Source organism: Melospiza melodia, chromosome 9 (genome assembly GCF_035770615.1).
Source record: "Melospiza melodia melodia isolate bMelMel2 chromosome 9, bMelMel2.pri, whole genome shotgun sequence".
Taxonomy (NCBI): Eukaryota; Metazoa; Chordata; class Aves; order Passeriformes; family Passerellidae; genus Melospiza; species Melospiza melodia.
This window is the reverse complement of record NC_086202.1, coordinates 20,898,203-20,922,710: the sequence shown is the minus strand read 5'-3', so window position 1 is coordinate 20,922,710 and position 24,508 is coordinate 20,898,203. Positions and strand designations below refer to the sequence as shown.

The following is a 24,508-nucleotide window of genomic DNA, read 5'->3' as shown; positions in this document are numbered from 1 at the left end:
ACTATGGCTTTTTCTTTTTTTTTTTTTTTTACATATGAGGATGGACAAACAGCACTTCTGAGTCAGTTTCTGGCTAGTGCAACAGCCAAAACGTAGCAACTGTTAGATTTATCAGAATACATCTTCTGCCTGACTAGCCAGACAGTCCAAATTTGTATTACCACCCATGCCCCAAGGCCAATTAAATTGCCAGAGCTATTGAGCCAGACAAACATGTTAGAAAGGCCTAGGGCTTTTCAATGAAGGGATACAGAAAATATAAGGATCAATAATGGGTAAAGTGAAGGGAATACAGAAAAGCATCAGGAAGGTATCAGACAGTTGAAGAGATCTGGCCCTCTTGAGCAATAATCACAGGCAGCACCTAAACATTATGCCATGCAAAAATGCTCCTAAAGAAACAGAGCAACAAGTCTTAAGCTCCTTCTGACAGAAAGGAATGCAAAATATGTTTCCAATCAAACTGAAACAGTCAAAACCTCCTTAATCTATTTAATAGCTTGGTTTAGCTACTTTAGTGAGGGGGACATTTTAATTAATAACCCTGTTGTGCAGGCACTTCTGTCAGTCGGGGTGGGATTCCTACCTCTGCTTCATCGAACGTCAGGAGCAGGTCTGATGTTCCAGAGAGGATTCCTCTCGAGCCATCGATGAGATAATCACGAGCTGGGACTGAGTAGGGGTCTGCCTGCAGCATCTGGGCTGCCCGCACCAGCTTGGTGCAGGCGTTCTCCACTCTGCGGGAAGCCAGCACACAACAATTGCTGGTTAGCTCCTGTCTGTGTGACCACAGGCTTGAGAAAATGCTGGATTAATATTTAACTTGACCATTTGAAGCACCACAAGCAAACTCATCATTCTACACCTTTATAGTTTAAAAGGCAAGAATATTTATTGTGTTTTTTCTAACAAAAAGTCACCAGCAACCACACAATCCAGTTTTTCAGAAGTCACACAACCTTCCCACATAGGGAAGGTTTGAAGTACCCTTTACAGAGCGCATAGCACAGTGTCATTAAGGAGAGCTCCCAACCCAGCAAAATACCTTACATTCTTCATGACAAGGGCAGGGAACAAAACAACCATTCTTTCAGGACTTCACAATTAAACTAACTGTTAACTTTTATCAGCCTTGTATAGGCATTATTATTCAAGTGGCAATTGCTATTAATAAATACTAAATGACAGCTACACATGAGGACAAAATAACATGAAAGACACTGTGCTCTGGTCATTGAAGCTGTAGTCGAGGTCTTCAGAATGTTAACACTCATAGAAAGAGCAATTTAAATGACCACAAAATGCAGTGGTAAGGTACAATGTTCAAATGCAGCTTGCAATTCCAGACATAAGAGCAGAAAGAAGATTTTGCAAGATATTACAGTATGTAACTACAGTAACACAAAAGGTACTTAGAATAAGAAGATAAGCTCTAAAATTAGGTTCCATCAAATAATTTAATATAACAATTTTAAAATATCAAAAATTGGAAGACTGAAAACGTTTTGATTTGGTTCTCTTGTAATTGCTTTGTAATGTCTTTGGAGAATAAAAAATTCCAACTTCCCTGTCACGTTAGCTATGCTACCCATGACTGCACTTTCCTCCACTGTCTCCCACTTCATTTAAGTGTAGTGTACTACATAATGCTCTGTGCATGTGAATGCCATGTGCTCATTCAATAACAGGAGGTTCCAACAAACATAAAACACTTTTACTACAGCAATGCTACCTCTTGTGACCACTTCTGCATGCTTGTCACATAGCCCATTTTCTACTGACCACTTGGGCGAATAAGACACCCATTACAGGGGAACTCACTTTTGTCCTGAAAGTCAAGTTTTCAGCTTATAGCTCCCTAGAATAGATCACATTGGACCAGCTGCATTATCATAACTCGCTCTTCTTGGGAGACATCTGCTCAGTGTATCACGTGGCAGAGGCTCCTAACTGAGCAAGAAAATGCCAAAGGATTTCAAGGCAGAAAGTGAAAATGGTCTGCTCATCACTATGCAATGCACTCAGTTGTGTTATCAAAGTCAACTGACTTCACTAAATTACATTTCTGTGCCTGCTTCTCACATTTATTCTTTTCAACTCTGCCAAGAAAGGGATTAAACAAATCACCTATTCAGCAGCTCAGAGCTGTAGGCTCAGAAATACTTAATTTCCTACAGTTTAATTTCATGGTTGTCTGTTTAATACTGATAATTATCTCAAGGCTGCCTTTCTCATTTGTTAAGACAAGAATTAACATAAATGCATACTACACCAGAAGCCACCATAATTAATGAAAATAGTGTTTAAAAAGATTTAAAGTTTTCTTTTACAGTTTTTAGGGTTGAACCACTTAAAGGTAAATGTGAATTTCAATTGTATAATGCCTATTCTGTATGAATTTCCCAATGCACTTAAAATGCTTAGGAGTGTAAGCTGTGTGCAAGAAAATCATAGTGGTGCTTGAAAATCAGACACTTCATCCCCTGCAAAGCACACATGCTAGGGAGCAAAAGATTAGGATTCATTTACTTCCATGAAAAAAACCCAACCAACCAAAACAACACAAATGACCAAAGTCCCTAAAAATGCAATGAACCACTTGTTCTATCACAACAATCTACCATGTTCAGAAGTTTCAAACAGAAGTTTATTACTATGGTGAAATTTCTAATCTCTGTATTATATTGCAACTTAAAAAACCCAACAACATATCTTAATAAAAAAGTATATTTATTTTTGAGGCATAATTACAATGAAGCTATCTTAACACCAGCCAAGTTCTTTGTGGGGAAGACACTGGTCACAATATTTCTAGCCATACTACTTTGGGTAGCCAATCCACCTCATCACAGTAATGCATTCCTTACAGAACATGAGGGGGAAAAAGTAGCTTATGCTAAACTATCATTCTAGTTTTCAGGTTTCAGGATTGATCTCTGCTTTTCCCTGAGTTTGTTTTCCAGTTTAACCACTACAGTTTAGATTGCTTGCAGTTCTAGAAATATAAAGTAAAAAGCAGATCTTTTACATATAATTTGTTAATACAGATACCAGCAGTGCAGCTACAGCTCAACTACCAAAATAACATTAACATAGAATAGCATTATTGCTTGATTTGTTAAATGGGCATGATAGTTAAACAAATTTTTATTCTCAGTGTAAACCAATAGTGTAACCCTATTCTTTGCCTAGAGACTGCAGTTCTTCACTTCTTTACAAGAAAAGCTTAACAAGTAATAGGAACACATTGCAAAACATCTGATGTAAATTATATGCATTACTTATACTCCCTGGTGATTAAGACAATTAAGATAAAGAACTCAGCATTTTTTAGCTCTAAGTGAACAGTTCCAATGTGGTTTATATCAGTAGCAAGTGAAGGGATGCATGATAGCTTTTCAGCAGCCAGCAAGTTATTTTGCTGCTCAATCACACTCCTACTGAAAAGCTTTACAGATTGCCATAATATATTTTTATTATGAACCCTCAATGCCTGTCTCAAGTTTTCAAAATAATAAGCACAACTCTCTATCATCCAGAACTGGTAATCCTTTTGAATGGAGGAAATACAAACTGGAGGGAATGCAGTGCTAGCACATGTGTACTGCTTCTCACCCATCATCCATGCACCAGTACAAACTCTGCCAGAGCACTCCCTTAAAAAGGAATGCCACTTCCTGAACTAATGCTTTAGAAACAAAAACTCCCTCTCAGGAAAACAGAACAAAAAAAGACTCATCTGTTTCAATTCTTGCATCTAAATTCTGTCCTTTACAGCAGTAAAAGATAGGGCTCCCTTTGTACCTCACCTGTGACTACCATCTGTCCCCACAACCAAGATACCCAGGACAATACACTCCCCATGTTAACAACAAACTGTTAATTTGTACTAATTCATTTTGATATAAACTCCAGATGAACAAAAACCCATAAGTGGAACATGTTATAATTCATAAAAACCATTGAGCATTCCTAACTCATGTTACTGCATCTAGGACAGTAAGTACTCTGTGGAGTGGGGTCACTACTCTGACAGATACCTTTGGTTCCCATTTTACATTGTATCACAGCTCATGCAGTCATGAATTGCTGCAGACAAAGTTCTTGCACCCAGCACAAAGTGGCACTATTCAGCAGTACCTGTGTCACATTTCTACAGTAATTTAATTATTCAAGTCTTCCACAATTTGCTACATTTTGATCAAAGGCTTAATACAGTATAGCAATTTAAAAAAATCTCTTTTCCTTAGTCATTTACTTGTCTAGGTGAAGAAGCTGGAAATTAAGTAAAAATTACACACATCCTAGAAAATGAGCACAATAAAAATTACACATTTGCATCAAGAAGCAAGGAAAAACCTTTGATCTCATTTCATGAAATAAACAGTCCCCTCAAAAACTCAAACCCCCCGACAGCCACAGAAGATGACACACCAGGCCCACAGCATGATAAATACTGCAGTGGATTGAATCAAAGGCCCATTTAGCTCAGCATCCTGTCTCCAATAGTAGCTGCAAGTAAAAGCCTAAGGAAGGTTAAAAGCAGGATAAGCATTTATCATGCTTCCTCTAGGCACTCTCCCATCCTTCAACTATTTTCAGTTCTTGGGACTTCCTGCAGTTTGTGTATTTGACCCACAATGGATCCCTCTAAGTCCTTAGCTATTAACCTCCAAACCCACATAAAGAGTTTTAAGAGTACACAACTAGCTGTACAAAAAATCTCTCCCTACTGTTGGCTTACAAACTGCTAGCTTAAACCAATTCCCCCATCAAGTTCTGCACAGGAAAAACACAAGTTTTCACCTTCTCCATGCAACTCATCCTTCCTTAGACATTGTCAGGGCCTCAATCCCCTCTGTCACTTTGCCAGTTTCAGTCTACTCAGCTTTGCATTATACAGAATTAATTCTATGCCTTTGTTCTATGAGCTTTTCTAGTCCTACTACAACCTTTTGAAACTTGTGTGACTACCAGGACATGCAGTATTCAAGCTGCAGAACAAAACAATACTGTGACATTTTTATCTCTCATTCTTTGATGATAAATCTAATATTTTATTTACTTTTACATCATGAACAGGTAAGGAGGCTCTCAGCAGTCTTTGCTCATTATTGGTAATGGTCAGTTCAATCATCCTATCTGCCATTAGACCTGCTGCTCTCCCAAGCATGCAAAATTTCAGATATTTAGAAGTAATTTAATACATACTTAACATCAAGTCACTTCAATTAATAAGGTACTGTAATTTCCCAGAGTCATCCATTAACCTCTCTGCCCTGCCTAAGACTTGTACTTTTCACTAAGTACTTTTGCCTCCCAAGTCAGCCTGGTCTCCAGAACATTTATTAACATGGTGAAAAGCACAATCCCAACCAAGAGCTCCACAGTCCTACTGATTTTCTCCTGCCATTGTCAGGGTTAACCATATCATCTTTTCTTCCACTTTCAATTTCCTTTCTCACACAAAAATTTTTCTAACTACTCTGCAGCTACTTCACCTTCTTAAAAGCCTTCACCTTCACCTGCCAAGTTTGGAAATCAGTGTATACTGTATTACCTGGACTACCCTTTCCCCTGTTGGCAATATTTCTATGAATACCAATAGATTTATAAGGCAGAATTTCCCTCCACAGAAACACTGTCAGTTCACCCAAAGCACACTACATATAGGTGAGCTCCCTCTGTTCTCTAATACAGAATTTCTAATCATTTATTCCAAAAGTACACCAGACCTATACATCTCCTGTTCCCCAGATTTCCCTAGAAAGTTTCTCAGGCTGTAGCATCACTTTGATAGACATACTGGTGGTCTCAAGTGACAGGCTACTTCACTAATAATTCAGCTACTTCATTCTTGAACTCATATGCTAATACCACCTCGTCCTAAGCATTATTTTAGTAATTCGTTTTGTCACCCTACAGTGCAATAAACTAAATCCTTATTCACTGCCTACCACAAATTTTCTCCTTAGACATCACCTCCCTTCTCCCTTTTATTATTTTCCCAGTTGTCTCAATGCTTTCTTGTTTTGACTATCTGCCTGTTTGGTGTTTGGAAATAACAGTAAAATACTCAGAAATTCTGTATACACTGGACAATGCTAACAAAGAGGTTCCTACAGGTAGTAGAAGAAAGTTACTTCAATAGAGGTCTGGCAATAAGCAGCTTGGAAACCCCACAAAAAGGTGTGATGGATCATTTTTAAGGCTTAAGGCAACAGAAGGAGAAAGTTGTCCTTTACACCAAGACATGCAATTAAGAATGTCTGCTATAAGGGGGACTGTCCACTGCACTGCCTGCAGTAAGTCACTGCTCTTCAAATGTCTTAGATCTCCAGGCAGTTATGCTATCAGCTGCCTATACTGACAAATTCACATTTTCCCATCAGCCAAATCAATAGAAAAAGATTGAGACACCACATTGTCTCTGACACTTTAGGCAAACCTACAGGAGCACACAGCTAAGTACCATTGTTACCCTGATTAATTTTTGTAACTATTTTTAAAGGAAGAAATACCATATATACGGACTTATACATACAGAATGTAACAAGACAAATCCCTGCTGCCAAAGAGGTTGTTCCTGAACACACAACACAAGATTTAAAATAAAATTAATTTACTTGATAAATGCTGGTGGCATATCCCTTTTCAAGATCTGGTCTTCTGTTGTCTGCACAGTCTCTTTTCCAACCTGCAGGAGAAAACAGACATACTTAAAAATCAAAATTTCAATGTCAAGGCCAGATAAAAGCAAATAGTGAAATAAAAAAAAAAAAAAAAAAAAGCACTTTGTACTAATGACAGCTCCTTTCACCAGGTTCCTGTTGCTGTGTTTACTTTTGAGATCACTATATACTGTGGTTAACTTAATGCTTCAGAAATCATAAGTTGTTTCCTATCAACATCTCTGCTAAATTAAATGAGGACACACCAAGACACTTCTCCCTTTTCCTACTCTCCACAGAAACAATACTGGTTTTCTCCTGCACTTAGTTGTAAATGTAAAAATTTAATCTCTGAAGGTTTCCCTCTGTCCTAATATTCACAAGTCAGAAATCAAATTCAAAGATAAAAAAATTTACCCCCCTTTTGCTAGCAACTTAGTCTATTAGGAAAATGTAGTTAATTACTGAGAATGCACCCCACATCCACACCATCCTTTAGGCAAAAAAATAATTATGCAGAAGCCAATAAAGAAAGAGAGTAAGATCTGGAGCTTTCTATACACTAGCTCTTGTGTTACACAATAGAAGTCTTTATAATTGGTAGCTGACTCTCTGAACTGTGAGATCACCAACTTGACAAAATATTTCCAGCTCCTTTGTTCGCTGTATTTTCCAGCTGAATAAGCTATTCAGAAAGGCATCACAAAGCAGAAGGTCTTTAAATCAGACACCACTTTGTGTTAAGAGCTGCCAGACCTGCTCAAGCTAGACAAGATAGCTCTGAAAATCCCTGATCAGCTGGTGCTTAAAGATTCACTGGCTTTGGACAGAAGATGCAGTGTGTCAGTATGCAGAGCACTTGCCAATTCTAATGCTTACAGCCTTCCAGAATCACTGTTTCCTTGCAAACTTTTGCTGCTTGCCAAAAACTGTCTCCCTGGTCTGCTCCTTTTCAGAGGAACTTCACAGAAGTCCATTGGCCTGAGTATTTTACTTGCTTCAAAGACATTGAGCATAGCCTGCTTCTTTTTTGTTTTTTTTTTTATCTATTAGTACTACAATCACAATTAGTCACACAGATATTTAAAAGTAATGAAAGTGCAAAAAAAGTTAAAGATCTTGAATTTTATGGTAGGTTTCTGTCTCTTGTGTTCATAGCAGGTTTACAAACAGTCATGCACTGTCCTGGTGAAAACAACACTGCAGTGTTGCTTTGACTACTGAACTTCATGGCAATGCCTCAGGAGCATGATTCTAAATCTATCTCGTGGCCCACCTGAGAGTGTGCCTGCTTTGTTCCAATTATTTCCATTGCACTCAGGAAACACATCCTTTATATTTCCCACAAGCTTGCATGGATAAGTGCATCAACATGATAAAAAATTGAGTAGTTCTCAGTAACTCTGGATTATACATTGTTAGACAAAAGAGTCTCACAGGTGAAAATGAAGAGCAATATTGTACTTACAAGAACCATCCCTTCAAGATTTATTTTCCTGCAGCTGTACCAACCTGCATACACTTGAGTATATTGGAAAAAGTATAACTTTAAAGAATGCCAAAAAATAAAACAGCATGGGGGGCACTTCAAGTTGACAGTCATTTACGTAACTGTTATTTTATATTGGCCAGGTATATTAGACCATACAAAAAGCATTTAATCACTCACTCTAGAAAGGACAAGTCTCTTCCATAAAAGGATAGATCTAGGTTCAGTACTCAAAGAAGCATACAGCTGCCTATAAGTAGCTGATAATATCTACTTCATATGTCTACAGATGCACATATATATATACACATTTTGCTATAGCTAGCAAAGTAGCTATTAAGCTATCTTTAATCTTCAAATGGAAGTAACATATAGGATAAGAGTCAACTCCTCTTCTGTTGTTTGGAGGTTTTCTGTGGAGATTTTTATCCTCAAAAAAGCTGTCCTAAACTCCAGTGACATTTCTCTTCCAAGTCCATCCATATCCTCAGCTCTGTATACCACAGAAGGCACACAAGATTTCAAGGAGCTTCAAAGTTGCATCAATTAAAAAGATCCACTACCTTTCTAGTAAAAAGGACTTTCAACCTTGTTTTAAGCACCAACATAGAATGTACTCCTGAACTTGTTTAAATAGAAAACCTTGTTTGCATAGCTGTTATTTAACCTTTCCATTTACTGCTCTTTGCAGTCGTTGCCAAGGTATAGAAGTGGAACGTAAAAAACAAATGTACTCCACATAACACTTCACAGGAAGAGTCTCAAAACATAAAGACATATTAATGAGTGAAAATATACATCCTCAAAAAAAATTCAGTGAGTTTGCCCTTCTAGCTTTGTGGTTAGGGGGTTTTGTTGCTTTGTTTCCTACTTAGTTTTCACAAGATCCTGTTTCTTCAGATTGAACTTTACATGGCCTAAGCAAGTTTTGGACACATCACAGTGTAACACAAGGTTACCAGCTACCTTCTTCACAGTCCAATACCAAGAAAATGAGGATTCTTTTCTCCCTTGAAAATGTAGTATCTATTGCTTATTTCAGACAGATAGCTTGTCCAGCTTCATGCTATTATAAAACAATCACCTGAGAAAGATTTTATTTCTAGCCAACAGTACACATGTAGAAAAAATGACAGGATGCTTGCTTGGGGTTTGGATATTCTTACCTCCTAAGATGATCTTTCCTTAACTTACTGGGAAGTGACAGACTGATACAGAAGCTTCTGCTATTACAAAGTGTTGGAGTGGCACTTACTCATGGTTCCAAAGAAACTGCCCTGACTAACACACTACAATAACAATAATTTCAACACTGCACATTACAGAGTAAGGGGAGCTCTCAAGCAAAGCTGACCAAGACAGTTTCCTAGTTACAACTTCTACCCCATTTCAAACCCTTTGGAGATTACAGACAAATCAGATGAATAAAGAGTGAGCTACCTTCCCTCTTGCTCCCTGCTCAAAAAGCAGGGAACAAGAGGCAGACAAGTCAAGAAATTTAAAGGAAATGGGACACACAAAAGTCAGAGGGCATATATATGGCCACAGAAAACTGTCTAGGAATGTAGCTATAAGCAGGAGGAAGAGATTGAGATTTCCTGCTCCTGCTTTTAACCTTGTTCATCAGTCTCCTGCAAGTCTTATTTGCCACTGATTAGTATAAAACCAGCATGCTTTAGGCTTTCTCATGTGGAGAATTTTCTTCATGGAAAAGAAAGAAAAGGTTTTCTGGCCAAGTTTCTTCCTTATAAGCAGTTTTGCAGTTTTTTGTCATATTTGCTTCAGCTGCAGGAAAAGTAAGACAAGCTCTCTTGCCTACCTTCTTAGCCTTTTAGATAAAACAAATAACAGCTGCTCAGTGAGAAGGAGAAATAACTTCATCTTCTGTAATTCTATGAGAGTTTGTTTAAACCGACAAGCACCCAGTAATATCCACCCCTTTTCACTTGGGCAGTTTGAAAGTAAAAACTGCGCATATCACATCAAATAAACCACAAAAATAATTAAGATGGGAGTCCAAAGTTTATTGTTTAAGGGTCATTTTATTTATTTTCTAAACAGAGATTCCTCTGAATGCCTCTGTTGGCAATACTAGTTTGACAATTTGCCAAATGCTGGAAGAGACATTTTCCTCACAGCTTATATGATTTCCTCTGTTAAAAGGGAAGATGACCTTAGAAGAATTAGTTCTTGCAATGTTCCAGAAGCTTAATTTAAAACATCTGTCATTTTAGAAAGGAGCCTTAAAATATTCCTTCACCATCACCCAGTGAACACACAACAGCCCTGGCTGTTACCCCCATGGCTCCCCCAAGAAACCAGCTGCAGTATGAGTTCTGCTTGACACACAAGTACCACACAAAGGGATCTAAATCTGTATGCTGTAAAAGCAACTTTACCAGAGGACAACTCAATAAAAATCCACTCCCTGGTTTATGCATTAGTCCATGTCTTGCTTTCAGGACGGACTGTGACAATAGTAGGAGCATTGAATCTCAAATCAAAAATTTTTTATTCACCAGCTCAGTCCTACCAAGTTCCCTGCAACTTCTTCACAAATTTCTTTAGATGTCTATCCTGAAAAAATAAAATTAAGTATTTACTTTAATTCTACAGTGACAACAATCCCTACATTTCACAGCCACATCTATAATACATCTCAAAATTGAGTACATTTAATACAACTGAAAAAGTGAGTCTTCAGCTACAACTACTTTTTTTTACACAAACTTTTGTTTTTCCTTCAAAGGTTCTCAGAAGCCTTTAAAAAAGCAAATTTCCAATCTCTTCATCGTTCCACTCATCTTGCTTTGAATTATAAATAGGATTGATATGTCAATTGCAATCAGTGAATTTACCACTGCTTTAAGAAGCTTTAGAGTTTTCTACTTCTCTGTAGGTGAACAGGCCTATATAATTAGAGATGGAAAGCAGTCCAAAGAAATGTGCAGCTAAATTCTCCTCCTGCCTTTAGTTTACACCAAATGAACAGTGCACATATCCCAGCAGTGAGGCAGTCCCAAGTCTGGCTTGAAGCCAGCCCAATGCTAGAGACTGGTGAATCAGAGCCTATCCCCTGTCCTTTCAGCCAGCATGGAAGCTGTGTCCTGACTCCTGCTTTTCTCATGATTGCCCTGCAGACTGCATTCCACCCATAGCAGGGTACAATTCCAAAGTCATCTGGCAAGCAAATTAGAACACACCAGCCATCTGGTCCCCAGCAGCAGCAAACTGACCTACCTGTCTGCATGGTTAAGAAAAATTTAACTGGCTTAAGGCTAAGGAAATCCTGCTGTCCACTTAAAATACAGAACTATGAAACAAGAAGCATATGGAAAACAGAGAGCAACATCCTCTGGATACCAAAAAACTTCATGTTGCTAGTACCTACTAACTCTGTACAGAGCTGAGGCCCAGATGGTTTGGCAAATTACAGGATTAACTTCACAGAAGTAAACACATATTGATTATGTGATATTTTTAACAGAACTATTCTAATTTGGAAATTAGTTTTTCATGGAAAAAAGAGTTTCTTTTTCCAAACCAATACTTCAAATTAAAACTACTTTAGGACATTATAACTCTACTTCAGTCAAATAATTAATGTTAAGTAATCTCTAACCCTTGGGCATTTACAAAACTCACCAGGAAAAATAAGATACAGCAACTGTAGTCTAGAAATGAGATGAGCTGCTAACAGCTACCTTTACAAGAAAATCTAAAGACAACACCACATACCAAACAGTACTGCAGACTCCAAAAGCTCTTCCAGTTCATTTCCATGTACTCACATCTGTGATAAAGAATTTCAGAGTATCTCTTAACACAAATCCTGCTGCCTGTGTATACACATACTAGGACTGTACTAAAACATAACTTAGCTCCAAAATCATGTTTTCTCATTATTCAGATGGTTGTCTGAAAAACAAGAAACCAAACACCATGATTCTGTTGGTAGATTTACACCAGCTTTGACAATGTGCTAATATCTGCATGTTGCAGAGGATTTGGTGGATGAGGAACTCCATCATGCCCCAGAAACTCAGATGTATCCTGTCCTCCCAGCACTTCAAGTGTTAAGTCAAGTAGAAGCAGCCAGAAAGTTTACTAATCTTAAAGCTTTTTGGCCCTGTTGGCAAGAGTAATAGTAAGAAGTGTCATCATAGGAAGTGTGCAGATCATATCAAAGGGAAGGCAGATATGGCTCCAGATACAGCAGGGCTGCCTAGAAGAAACTGTGATTCTGATACAGATAAATATGGTACTGCAGCATCTCTAGACCAACCCAAGTTATAGCTACACATAGATAATAACCGAGTCCACCCAGTCTGTTTTTTCCTTCATCAGAAGGATAAATTAACTTATTACTGTTCACAGATCACAAGTTAGTATTCTGTTTACCCATGTGCTGGCACAGAGATTCAAGAAGCTAAAAAAATCAAAGACAAAACGTGTTTTCTATTATTGAGTAACTTTCAAATGTAGAACAGTAGTGCAGTTTCTTTCTCTACAGTTACTGATGTAGTAACTGACTGTATCAGCTACAAGGCAGATATCCAATAGAAGTGCCTCAATTTCCCTTTGCCTAATTAACTACAAAATCTCTTGTTGCCTTTTGTAACCCATTTTACTTTTTGAAAACACTGCTGACTTGACAGGTATTGCTACCTAAATGAGACATTTAAAAATGTCACAACTGAAAATGTAGGATGGCTACCAGGCCTTGAATTTTGGGATCTTCCAGTTGTTATGCTTGTACTGACTTCTGAAAACCAGACTATTCAACACTGATTTTCCCTCTTGCACAGAAAGAGTGGCACCACTTCCCTTATCAGCTCTGTCCTAGAGGATCAGTGGTTCCAGAGAACAGATTTTTTTTCTCTCTATGTTCATGGCAGTAATGGTTCCCTGCAGGAAAACAGAATAAGGAAAAAAACACTCATCTAGAATTCCTTTATTGATAAAGTAATATTCTTCACTATGTCTTTAATATATTGAAAATATCTTCACATGCTCACTAATATATGACTCAAGCAACAGAAATTCAGAGCATTAAATCTTTTGGCATAAGCTCTGCAACAGCAAATGTATCTTGACCAGCAAGATACATGCTACACAGAGTTCTATAGCAATTACCCACCTTCTGTAGCACACTGGACAATTTGTCTTTTCTAAGTCTCACTTTACTTGTCTAACAGCTATTTCTAGTGGACACTAAGTTCATGGTGTAAATTATCATTCACATTTTAAATGAAATCTTCTAATTGGCTACAACAGTATTTAGTTACATTAAAGAGAAAATAAGAAATGTCGTGCTATTATGTTTTTTTTTTTTACTCAGAGAAAAACTGAAGTGAAACCTACCTAAAATTTACGGAGGTTCCTGTTCACCATGCTTTGACTTTCTTGAGGAAAAGGGAGCATTTTATAGGTGTGGCAAAGACTCAAAGACCACTTCACTTGCTACAGTTAAGCCAGTGGTTTGGCAATTACTAGGCCTTCACAAACCATTTTGTCATTGTATCAGAGCAAGCTAAATAAATAATGACCTTTTTGCTACTACTGCGTAGTTCCAGAGAAACCGCATTTATTTGTTTCTGTTATTCAGCACAACTATTGTGCTGCAAAAGCTGCAAAGACAGCTATGCTCGTGAAAGTGATTATTACTGTAGTCCAAACACTAGTCAGTTTAATTTGTTAACTCACCTAAAAACCTGTAAGGGTTATGCAGTAATTTGAAAAAGCAATACTTGGAGGAAAACTTCTTATAAAGTGTAAAACCAGAAGCTTTTGAAGACTTAGCTGAAGGGCAAACAGACACCTGTACACACACTCAGAGGCTGAAATGTGAAGCACCTTTTGTGATTTATCTTGACCAAAGTTACAAAAACCCCTATGATTTTAATCACAAACAGGCACACCAAAACAAGTTAAACTTCAGTAACTTCCATCTGGGTGCTTGATGCAGCAATCTATTTCTAGTGATAACTCTTTAGATAAATATTCAGTGCATCACACAGCTCAGAATTAAAAACCTCTTCTAATCAAGTACACTAATGTCTGTTAGCAACTTACAAGGTTTTTCACTCAGTTATGTATTACTACACCCCATTTTGCACTGAAGAGCTTAACCATTCCTTGCCCATGAGCAGACAGGTATCATACACATTTATAAGAAGTCCATTTGTTCTAACTGTAAGCTTGTGGTCACCAGGAACCAAATGCACCCAAAATGCTCACAGCTCACAACATCTCTGTGACTCACATGTACTGACTATCAGTCTAGTCAAAGTCAGTTTCTGCTCCTTCTGGCAAGTATTCGTACAGGTGAACAAAACAAAACCTGCATAAAAGAAGGAAGCTTTAATAATGCTTCCCTCCTCTAAAACAGCTGCAATGTGCAGCCTCTTGAAAATACAGGAAAAGTCTGGAAGCCAGAACTAGCAGCAACATGGCTGAAATAAGTTCTAGATGACAGATTTAACAGCTCCTCTGCTTGACAGGAAGAGTCAGACTTCTGACACTGAAGAGCTGATACCTGGCAAATAGATGAAAGATGAGAATGGGCAAGAAGATGATATTTGATATGGACTTTCCTGTCTCAGCCTTTAATAGGCTTCCATTTTGATGCACCCATTCAAAAAGAAAGGCTGAGAACATTCATTAGTTTCCCATCACACAATGACTTAACCAAGGTGACCAGAGTGCCTCTCATCTGTTCAGGGGTGAGAACACACAACCATTTCTGACACTGCTACTGCAGCACTTCTGTACTCACCATTTCTCACACTGTACTGTAGCACATACTCATTTATGAAATTAATGGCCATGGTTCTTTTCTTGCATGCTTTTCAGCATTTAAGGAGGGGCAGGCTTGTGTCTAGCTCATTCTAAGGTTCAGCTACTAAAATGAAGTTCAAACTGAATACCATTGCATTTTACTATTCCCACAAACACGTGTTAAACATTGAGCAATGAGACCAGAACAGCTGCAACATACCCAAACATTTTAAGCTGCATACACAAAGATCTCTGAACATAAAGCTTGTCAAGTTCACCAAAGCAGTGCTTTCTCAGCTCTGCTATTCACCATTTTATTTATGCACCATATGTACCTTAGGTCAAAGATTAAGCATGATACTTGCTGAAATGAAACCTTCTTAAGCCATCCCAAAAATTCAGTTTAGTATGAAAACTGCTTGCCTGTACTTTTCCTCTCACAGACTGTAAGCTCTAATTATCTTTTACTGGTAGATATAGAGTGAGGAGGTGAAGGCAGGAAGGCTCTGCTGTTAGAAACAGAAGAATTGATTGGGAATGCCAATGACAGGTGGAGTAACCATTAAATGGTAGAATTAAGAATCCTGAAAGGAAAAAGATAGACAAATCAGAGCTTGAGCTTCAGAACCAACTTTAGCCTCTTCAGGGACCTAACTGGAGAAATCACATAGAACACAGTCCTAGAAAGAGAAATTCTGGAGAGCTGGTTCATCCTGATGAGCAGGAAGACAAGCCCAAGTGGCAGGAGGCCTGCCTGAATGAGCAGTGCTCCTGCTGGAGGAGCAGAGACCTCAGCTGAGCACACAGGGATGGGGTCCAGCCCAAAGTGCATCTAGAGTTGAACCTAGTGAGAGCATGAAAAAAAATGCTTGTGTAAACACAGCAGCAAAATAAGGACTAGGTAAAATATGGGCCCACTGTGGGATAGGTGTGGATGTCTGACCACAACACAAAATTATGTACTCAAAAACTTACTTACCTCTGTCTTTTCTGAGAATATCTGCCTTCAGCAACCTCAGGTCCCTAAAATAATCTGAGAGTTTGGCACAAGGAAAATTTACATTTGCTATTCTGGGGGTGTAACCATTGATTAAAAATGCAATGCAACATTATTACAATAGGTCTCTTCATAAGTATCCTAGGCCAACCCCAACAGAAATAGCTCATATTTCTCCATTCTTCACTGGAGAAACCCAACATGAACCATCAGTTTCCTACCCTACCCATGAAGTCAGAATACTAGGAAACTGTTCCAACACTTGTTTTTTCAGTGAGACAAAGTTGATGATGATGAAATCTAACCCTAAGAGTCAACAAGCTGACAGTTTCAGAAACTCTGGAATGGCTTTGATAATGAAGAGGTTTTTGGTTTTTTGCTTTTGTCACCCTTCATTAGCCACTGTTGTTACCCATTGTTCATTATTCACGTTGTAAATAGCTCTCCTGAAGCATCAGAACAACACTGACTTCTGAATAGGAGATATGTTACAAAGTGAGCTGTTCAATATATTTTGACACAAATGTTTGGTTCTAGTCTCAGGATATGGACAAGTAAAAGTCATACCTCAGTACACTTTAATTATTAGGCAAAGAAAGCAAAGGAAAGGTTTGTGCCCTCTATTGATTCTCCAGTCAGTTATTCATATCCCCACAGAAACACTAGGGCCTGATTTACTCCAGGGACAAAGCAGACCCACTCCAAGCACTGTGCATGTAGGGTCATGCCCCCATTCTCCCTCCTCCCAGCTCAGTTTTGAGCTGCTGGGATGCTCAGCTCCCAAGAAGAAATCCTTAGAGGTGAAATATGTGTAACTGAAAAGAAGATCCAGCCTTCATTTGATCACATCATGGGCCCAGGCAGCAAGTCATCTTGTACCCACAAAGCATCTTCAGAAATGAAGGCAGCTGCAATATTCATTCATCAGGTCTATTTCCAGATGGTTCAACCTAAGTTGTTACTCTAGACTCCAAGTACAGGACAATATTAAAGTTAATTCTCTCTCACCTCTTGTCATAAAAATTAAGGAAGAAATTACACATCTATATGACAATTAACATAGTGGATAAAATTTCACAACTATACAGTTACCAAAAAAAGACACTTCACTGTTCAAATTCAATAACAATACTGCCATGGCTGTGTTTAAACATAAATGTCAGGAAGGCTATCAGTTTACAAAGATTAAGAACTGTGGCTGCAGTGAAGTTCTTGTATCAAGAACTTCTCAGCATTTGAATGAGCAAGTGATAGAATATACTTAGTGCCACTAAAGGAAAAAAAATACTATATTGCAAAACTTGCATATTACTCTGTGTTCTGAAGGTACATATTTCTGACCCATGTTTTGTTCGGTTAATTTTTTATTAACCTCTAAAAGGAATTCCACACCTACAGTCCAATATCACTATGTGGAGAAAAGTATCTCCTTGTTTCAAAATACAAAGCAAAATTACATCATCACTCTCTAAAGTTACAAGACTAAATGTTACAAGACTAAATCATGAAGAATAAACGGCTAAAAAACACTGGTGCTTAACATGGGTTTAACTCTTCCCACACTGGTGGGAAAAGCATTTAGTAAGCACTGCAGAAAGAAGCATTTTAGTAAGTTTTAAAAGCAGAAGTGGTATTCACCACATTCTTGGCATATGGAACTTTTTAATCCAACTGCCACTTAAAGACTATCCATTCCACAATAATAGTCTCAGTTTTTATGGCCAAAAAAGCATATGAGGACACATTTAACAATCTCTATGTACATTTAAAGGAAGAGAGAACAAAAGATTGCTTTTAAAGCTGATGGAGGAGACTGGAATAAATTAAGTATCCAAACACAATAACACAGCAAAGAGATGATTCCATTCAAATCAAACTAATTAATCACTTATGTAAAGATAATTCCTAACAGATAAAAGCAAGAAAGAAGTTTATGATGTGCTTTTGTTATTACAAAGTTGCTTTCTGTCTGATTAATCACTCTTCTCCCAGCTCCTCCCACACACACAGCCTGATGGGGTTTATCCACTTTCTCAGAGCACATGGCCACAGTTCCCAGAATGGTAAACGATCCCTGAAGAAATTGCTGTGCACTGAAAAAAGTTCTAATTTTAAAAAAAGGGAAATTATTATTATTATTTGTAAAACACTAATCTGTTTTCTACTACTCACAGGTAAGACCTAGAAAGGTGTAGTGAAGAGCCATTCTCTCATGAGATCTTCAAGCTTATTCTAGTGCTCATTCACTTGTCAGTAATTTGGAGCTCTGCAGAGTTCAGATTATCTGCTCTTTTGACCATTTCTTTCAGCTTCAAAACATAACATAATAAACTGGAAATAGGGAGGCACAGATCTATACATATCCCATGACAAGTTACAAACATCAGGGAAAAATGCAAAAACCACAGCCTCCTTGAGAGTCATCTTTTGTGCTGTGTAGAAATTCTGCAAGGAAAAAAGCTTATCTTTTTCCTTTCTTCTCCATCCTTTTCCAAGATATATAAACATTTTGCAAGCTAATTTTTCCCCTCAAAAAAAGAGAAACTCTAAGCTGCTCACAACAGCTCACTCCTATCTTTGTAGCCTGAGTTACAGGCAAGTCAGCTATGCCAAAGAAAACGTAGGATGATAAAGCTGCTTTACCATCCCCTCTCCTCAACAGAGCACTTCTCCTCATTCCAGGTGTTACCTGTGTATTTGACTTTTGCTGCTGAAATCATGGCAAGGATTTCAAGGCAGGCTGCATCCTTCACAATTTCATTTAAACAGGTGTTTTCCAAGCTGGTGGTTGGCAGGTATCAGTGGACAATTTACAGCCTGGCCAGGGAAGATGGATAGCCCTTTCCAAATGACCCTACAACCCCAGGCAACTTCTCACCTGTCAGAGGCCCTGCATGCAGACAGAACATGCCAGTGGCTTCAGGTGATCGCTGCTTCTTCCTCTGCTGAGACAGGACAGCTGCTACAGTAAATGCAACTCTTTTGTTTAAACTTTATTTCTCTGCTGAAGTACTGGTATTAATTCCATCTGTTTTAAGAGCTATCTGGGTACTTTTAGTTGTGCCTAGATGGGGTGGGCTTCAGCTGGTGGCAGGTGAAGGAGACCAACCTCACAACTTTAGGAAATCATAAAAACCTTTGACACATGTGACTTCGACCCAGCAGTACAGGGTCTTGTTCCCATCCAGTACAATCTCCAGTCAAGCTTAATCTTACTCTAGAGTGCTTTTATTTACATTTTAAAATAGTACTTGGCCCAGACCTACTTAAAGGAAACATCTGATAAACCCTGACTATGAGACAGGAGATTTATAATCTGAGAGACCCTTCCTGATGATTAGCCTGACCTAGTCAGGCCTGACCTGGCTAGCCATAGTTATTAGCTGAGATACAGAAAGGTGTCAGAAGTGTTTCATAAGCCTCCAAACCTCAGTAAGTAAATAAAGTCATATCACAGCATACAACAATAATATCTTCTTAAGAAATGTGGTCATCAGCAATTTAATAGCAAGTAAAGCAATTTTTCCCATTAAAAAAATAATTAATAGAAACTGGAAGCATAGAAACACTTGTGAAGTAGACTCACACGTAAAAGGACAACACACAGGATGGAATGGCAGAAATTGCATCATCAAATAGACAAGCACTGTTTTTTCAGAGCAGATCCCTGTTCTGAAATATCTCAGTCACTTCACTTGTTACCATTAGTGTCTTAAATCTTCCATTATGAGATTTCGTAGGAGTGTCACTTTGCTCAGATGCCCCAAGCTCCATGAAAATTAAGGACATGAACACAGGGTAACTCTCAAGCAACTGGTCTCAGATAAAGCAGGTCTTTAGGCCATTGACCTCATTCACCAGCCCAGACTCTGAAAAACCAACACCTCCTTGAGCTGCTGAGCCTGCTCCAATATTTTAAATTGTGTGCTTCCCAAGTCCCTTCTACTACCTTAATTTTCATGCAGAGAATTACAACCTAATCTGTCAAACTCAGCAGCTTCACCCATGGTATTGTTGGCATTTGGCAGAGCAACAGCAACAGTGCTCTGAGGCAGCTCTGTGTGGAACAGCAGAGAGAAGTGACCAGAGCAGGCTCTGCCTGTACTGACAGACTGCCAGCACCCATACAAAGCACTATGGAGCTTACAACATCAGGGTAGAATTTGCTTTCTCTCTGGCAATAATATAACATTGGTCTGAACATAAATGCTTGTAAATTCACTGCTGCCAAGTAGCAGGTTTTTTTCTCCTCCATGAAATAAAACCGTATATATAATGTGTGTGATTGGTTCACCATTTCTGCATTATCAGCCATCCTTGATAAAATCCTTATTTTTAAAATAGGCTAAAAGTCTGGTGAAGTAAAAAAAAAAAAAAAAAAAAACAAAAAAAACCAAAACCAACCAAGAAAACAAAACAATTGGGGGAGGGGGGGGAGAAAGCCTAAAACAACTATGAACATGGTTCATTTCCTCCCTGGGAAATTTGACTAGTTAAAACTCAAAATTTCACTCTCCTCTAAACTAATAGGATATTTAGCAAGCTCAAAATTATTCCATACCTATTAGGGAGCCTTGACTATTACCCACCACCAGCACCACTTCTGCTGATTTACAGTGTCACGTCTTTTAGACAAAAGAAATACCAAATGCCAACCTTCTTTCCCATAAGAGGCACACATCCACTACAAATACAGGCCAATACAAACATTAAGATTTTCAGTTAAAAGAAGGACCAATTTAGTACATTTGTAGTCTTGTGGTATCTGAACCTCTCCCTCAAATTCGATTTCCATGTAAAAAAGCTTCTGAAGTTACCTCCACATTATATTTTTGCACAGGCAACAAGAAGATCACACCACAGTTAAGAAATTTCATCAAAATGCTTCAAAACAATTTGAGAATTATTGTGCAAAAGATTCCCAAAATAATCAAGATACAAAATAATCAGTAGAAGCAAACTGTCGCATATTGGAAAGAGTACCAAGTCTTGCTTTGGTATTTTACTACAGCAATGACTAACTTGTAAAAGATTTAGTTATTTCATTAACTTCAACAATGACTTGGACCATCTCTTCTCCAGAATCACTTCACAATTAGGTTCTGACAAGGCAGTATCTCTAGGATGGGTCCACTTTAGTGTGCAAACTTTACATTAAAAAAGGTCTGTAATTTAAGATGGCTTCAGGCAAACCTTGAAACACAGCAGAACCATTAATGACAGGAAATACAGAAATGCATGCCAAAGGAAGAGCTCTATTATAAAGGTCTCCAGTCAGGGTATTTAGGAGGAGGACCCTTTTGACTCACCTAATAGTCCTAATGTAAGACTGTCATATCTATCAACCTCTATTCCATCTTGAGTGGTGTATTGTGCTAGCTCCATCTCAGGAATGTTCAACTTGTTGCACACAGGTCCTTCCTTACAGCCATATAGTCATACTGTGAGGGGAAATGCACAAGGAAATATCTTCTAGGCCTTCAGCACAGTACATCTTCAAGGCCTTCAAGCACCGCTACCAGCAATTACACACACACATGATAATTAGATCAATTAAATATTGCATTTTCCAAACTGCAGAATCCTTACTATAGGCTGGGTAGCTGGAGAGTAATGCTGCTGTATATGAAAATTTATCACTAAAAAACTCCCTGCTCCTCAGTACTTTTCTTTATGTGCTTTGTGATACTCGCACTACACTGAGAACCCTGAGCAGACAGCAAGCAACACAACAAGCCAGCACCACATTACTCTCTTGGTTGCACTGACAACTCCATCTTTGCTGTCACCTAGGAAGCCACCAGAAGGCTTGTAATTCGAGAACCTGTCTGCACAAATTCTCCTGCTCCTGTGAAACTGCTGTTTCATAAATCACCTTTACACTTCAGAGCAATGCACTGAAAACAGAGCTTCAGATAGGAATGAGAACATTAATTCTGCACTTTTCCTAATATAGACAAAGCTGTATTTTAGCAGATCAGGGTATCTTCATGGCAACTATCACCTCAGATTACCCCACTTTTATTGGCTCTTTGTGAATAAACACAGAAAAAATAATTCAACAATCATTCCTTTTATCAAACCAGCAGACAAGAAGAGAAAAACAGAGGCTTCCAAAACAGTCCAAAATGAAAGATCTAGCATTAGAAAGCTGCAGAAGGAAACTAAATCTGTTTCTGTATTTCTCTAATAAATGAAATTTTATCAGATCAAGTTTCTTTTGAGATAAAGGTGGGGTGAAGAAAAAGAGTCACACAACCCAGGGTTACAGGGTTAGCTCAGAGAAGCAAAGCATTATTCCAACGTCCTTCCTTTCAAGGAAAAGTATTTCATACACACTGGCTTCGCACCCTTACAGCCAAAACACCTATTACATCAGTGAACTGCTGCAGAACAACTGCTCTTCATAAAGAGATGAGTGGCTGCTATAGTCAGCAAGAAGCACAAGTATTCTAGACAGTCTGTAATATTTATAGTCATGGCGACCAAGAGACCTAGTTACACTGTAGTAAACTGCAAAACCTCCAAGTGGCAAGTTATTCTAGCCGCAGCCAGTAGTACAGGCCAAAACATGATTAACACATCACATACATTAGTCATCCTGACAGCTTCTTATGCCCACAAGTCTCATGATTTCAGTGCACTCAAACATTGGTTAACAGTGACACAGTATTTTAACTTGCATAGCTATTCATTTTAAGGCAAAGAGGCAGCAAGAGGTACCTTTCCATTTATTCATTTACTGGCAGGAGTTATTTTTTGCTAGGAACGACTTCAGAATTTAACAGGATTCAAAATGAGCAAGGAACATGTATTCAGTACTTGTAAACAAGCTTAACAAAGGTGCAAGGTAAGTGTTACCAGGTAATTCTCAATGCAGTAGAAGAGCAGGCAATGTCACAGTGCTTTCTATATCAAAGAAAGTATTTCTACTTTGCAACAGTTCGTTATTCCTTTGTTTATTATAAAAGTGCTAATAGGACTGAAACATTTCAAATGTATTAGTCCCTTGCACTTCTCACACTGCAGTGTCCATACTGCAAATACTCAGATCTTAAAGAGACAAGCTATGCATAACCGCTTTCAACAAGTCGAAAGAGTAGGCCAAATTTCTGTCACCTTTAGCTCACCTCAAGCAAACAGTAACTCACACTCGAGGCTAAGTAACAAGAACAATTCACAGCTCCAGACTTTGCCTGGAAGCCACAGGTCTGTCCCGCCTCAACTTCTGCACTGATAAGGAAGGGCCAGCCCTCACCGATTTAAAAATGAAACCCAAATGCCTGGGAGGTCGGGGCTTTATTATTGGTTGGGTTTGGGATTTTTTGGATAGGCTCACGCCAAGTAAGTATTTTGCCTTTTATAGCGCATACACTTAAAATAGGAGTTTCCTAGGCAGCAAAGAACCACGCAGCGTATCAGAGCCATCTGCGAAGCGTTTCGGGGCGGGTATGAAAGCAGCAACTACCGCGCTTTACTGCACTTTAATGGGATGCCGCTCCTCAGGTGGGCAAAGGCTTCTCTTCGCTCCGAGACGGCGAGCAACTCGCTCTTGGGACAAACTCAGTGCTCCGCTGCACGGCTCTCACGGCTCCTCCGTCGGCCGGAGCGGGAACAAACGACGGCGGCTTCCAGGCGGGAGCCGCAGAGGTCCAGCCAGCCTTCCAACTTAACCCTTTCCTGGGCCCCAGCACCGCGCCCAGCCGCTCCTCACGGGGCGGGGGCCGGGACACCTGTCCGCGACAGCCCGGGCCGGCCGGGCGCCGCCGCACTCCCAAGTTGGCCGCGGCGGCCAAAGTCGCTCCCAGGAGAAGGCGCGGAGGAGGCGGGCCAGCCGCCGCTACTCACCCGCACCAGGTTGCTGACAGCGGCCTGCACGGCCGACACGGGGGCGGTGAGGTCCGGGATAGCCTTGCCGTCCACCTCCCCCTCCTCGTGCATGATGACCAGGTGGGAGATCTGCTGGGCCACCGGCTCCAGGATGCTCTCGATGGTGCGCGTGTGGAAGACGGGCATGGCGGCGGCGGGGTGGGGGGCCGGGGCCCGAACTCGGCACAAACTCCTGGCAAACTCTGTCCCTGCGGGCGCCCCACAGAGAAAGCCGCGGCCTCTGCGCGAAGAGGAAAAGGAGGAAGACTAGAAAACCAAACGCCCACTCCGAGCTCCCCTCGCCCCGGAGCGGAGTGCGGCACACGGAGAAGCGGCTGCCGGCTCAGGCTCGCGGAGGCGGGACTCGAACTCGCTGCCCTCCTGCCCCCCGCTGGCAGCGCCCACCCTACACTGACACCGCTCCTTAGCCAGGCGGCGGCTTTTTAAGCGCCACAACCCGCCCCGCCCGCGGCTCCCGCCCCCGGCCGCCTTGCCCAATGGCCGAGCCGGGCCGCCGCTCCCAGTGGCGCAACGCCGCGTCCATCAACATTCCAGAGCCTCCTTCCCCTCCACCCCCCGCCTTTCCCGCACCACCCGCCTTCCCAACCAAGCTTGGTTGCGCGGGCGCTAGTTTCCCAGCGTCGAGATGACGTCAGACATTCTGGTGTCCATATAAGGAGACGATTAATGCCAGGGTGCCGG

The 24,508-nt window shown here is 39.8% G+C and overlaps 1 protein-coding gene across 5 annotated transcripts in view; it reads right to left on the bottom strand.

Annotated features, from left to right (window-relative positions):
* VCL (vinculin) overlaps positions 1–24,204 on the bottom strand; it is a 54,540-nt gene extending 30,336 nt beyond the window's left edge. For 2 of the 5 annotated variants that reach the window (XM_063163817.1, XM_063163821.1), the window contains exons 1-3: positions 23,786–24,204; positions 6,627–6,697; positions 587–737 (exon numbers count right to left, since the gene is read on the bottom strand). In XM_063163817.1, the coding sequence (XP_063019887.1) occupies positions 587–737; positions 6,627–6,697; positions 23,786–23,953 (390 nt within the window). In that variant the 5' untranslated portion in view covers positions 23,954–24,204. The remainder of the gene's footprint in view (positions 1–586; positions 738–6,626; positions 6,698–23,785) is intronic. The other 3 variants (XM_063163819.1, XM_063163820.1, XM_063163818.1) reach the window with 2 other exon arrangements.
* Positions 24,205–24,508: the final 304 nt, after the last annotated feature.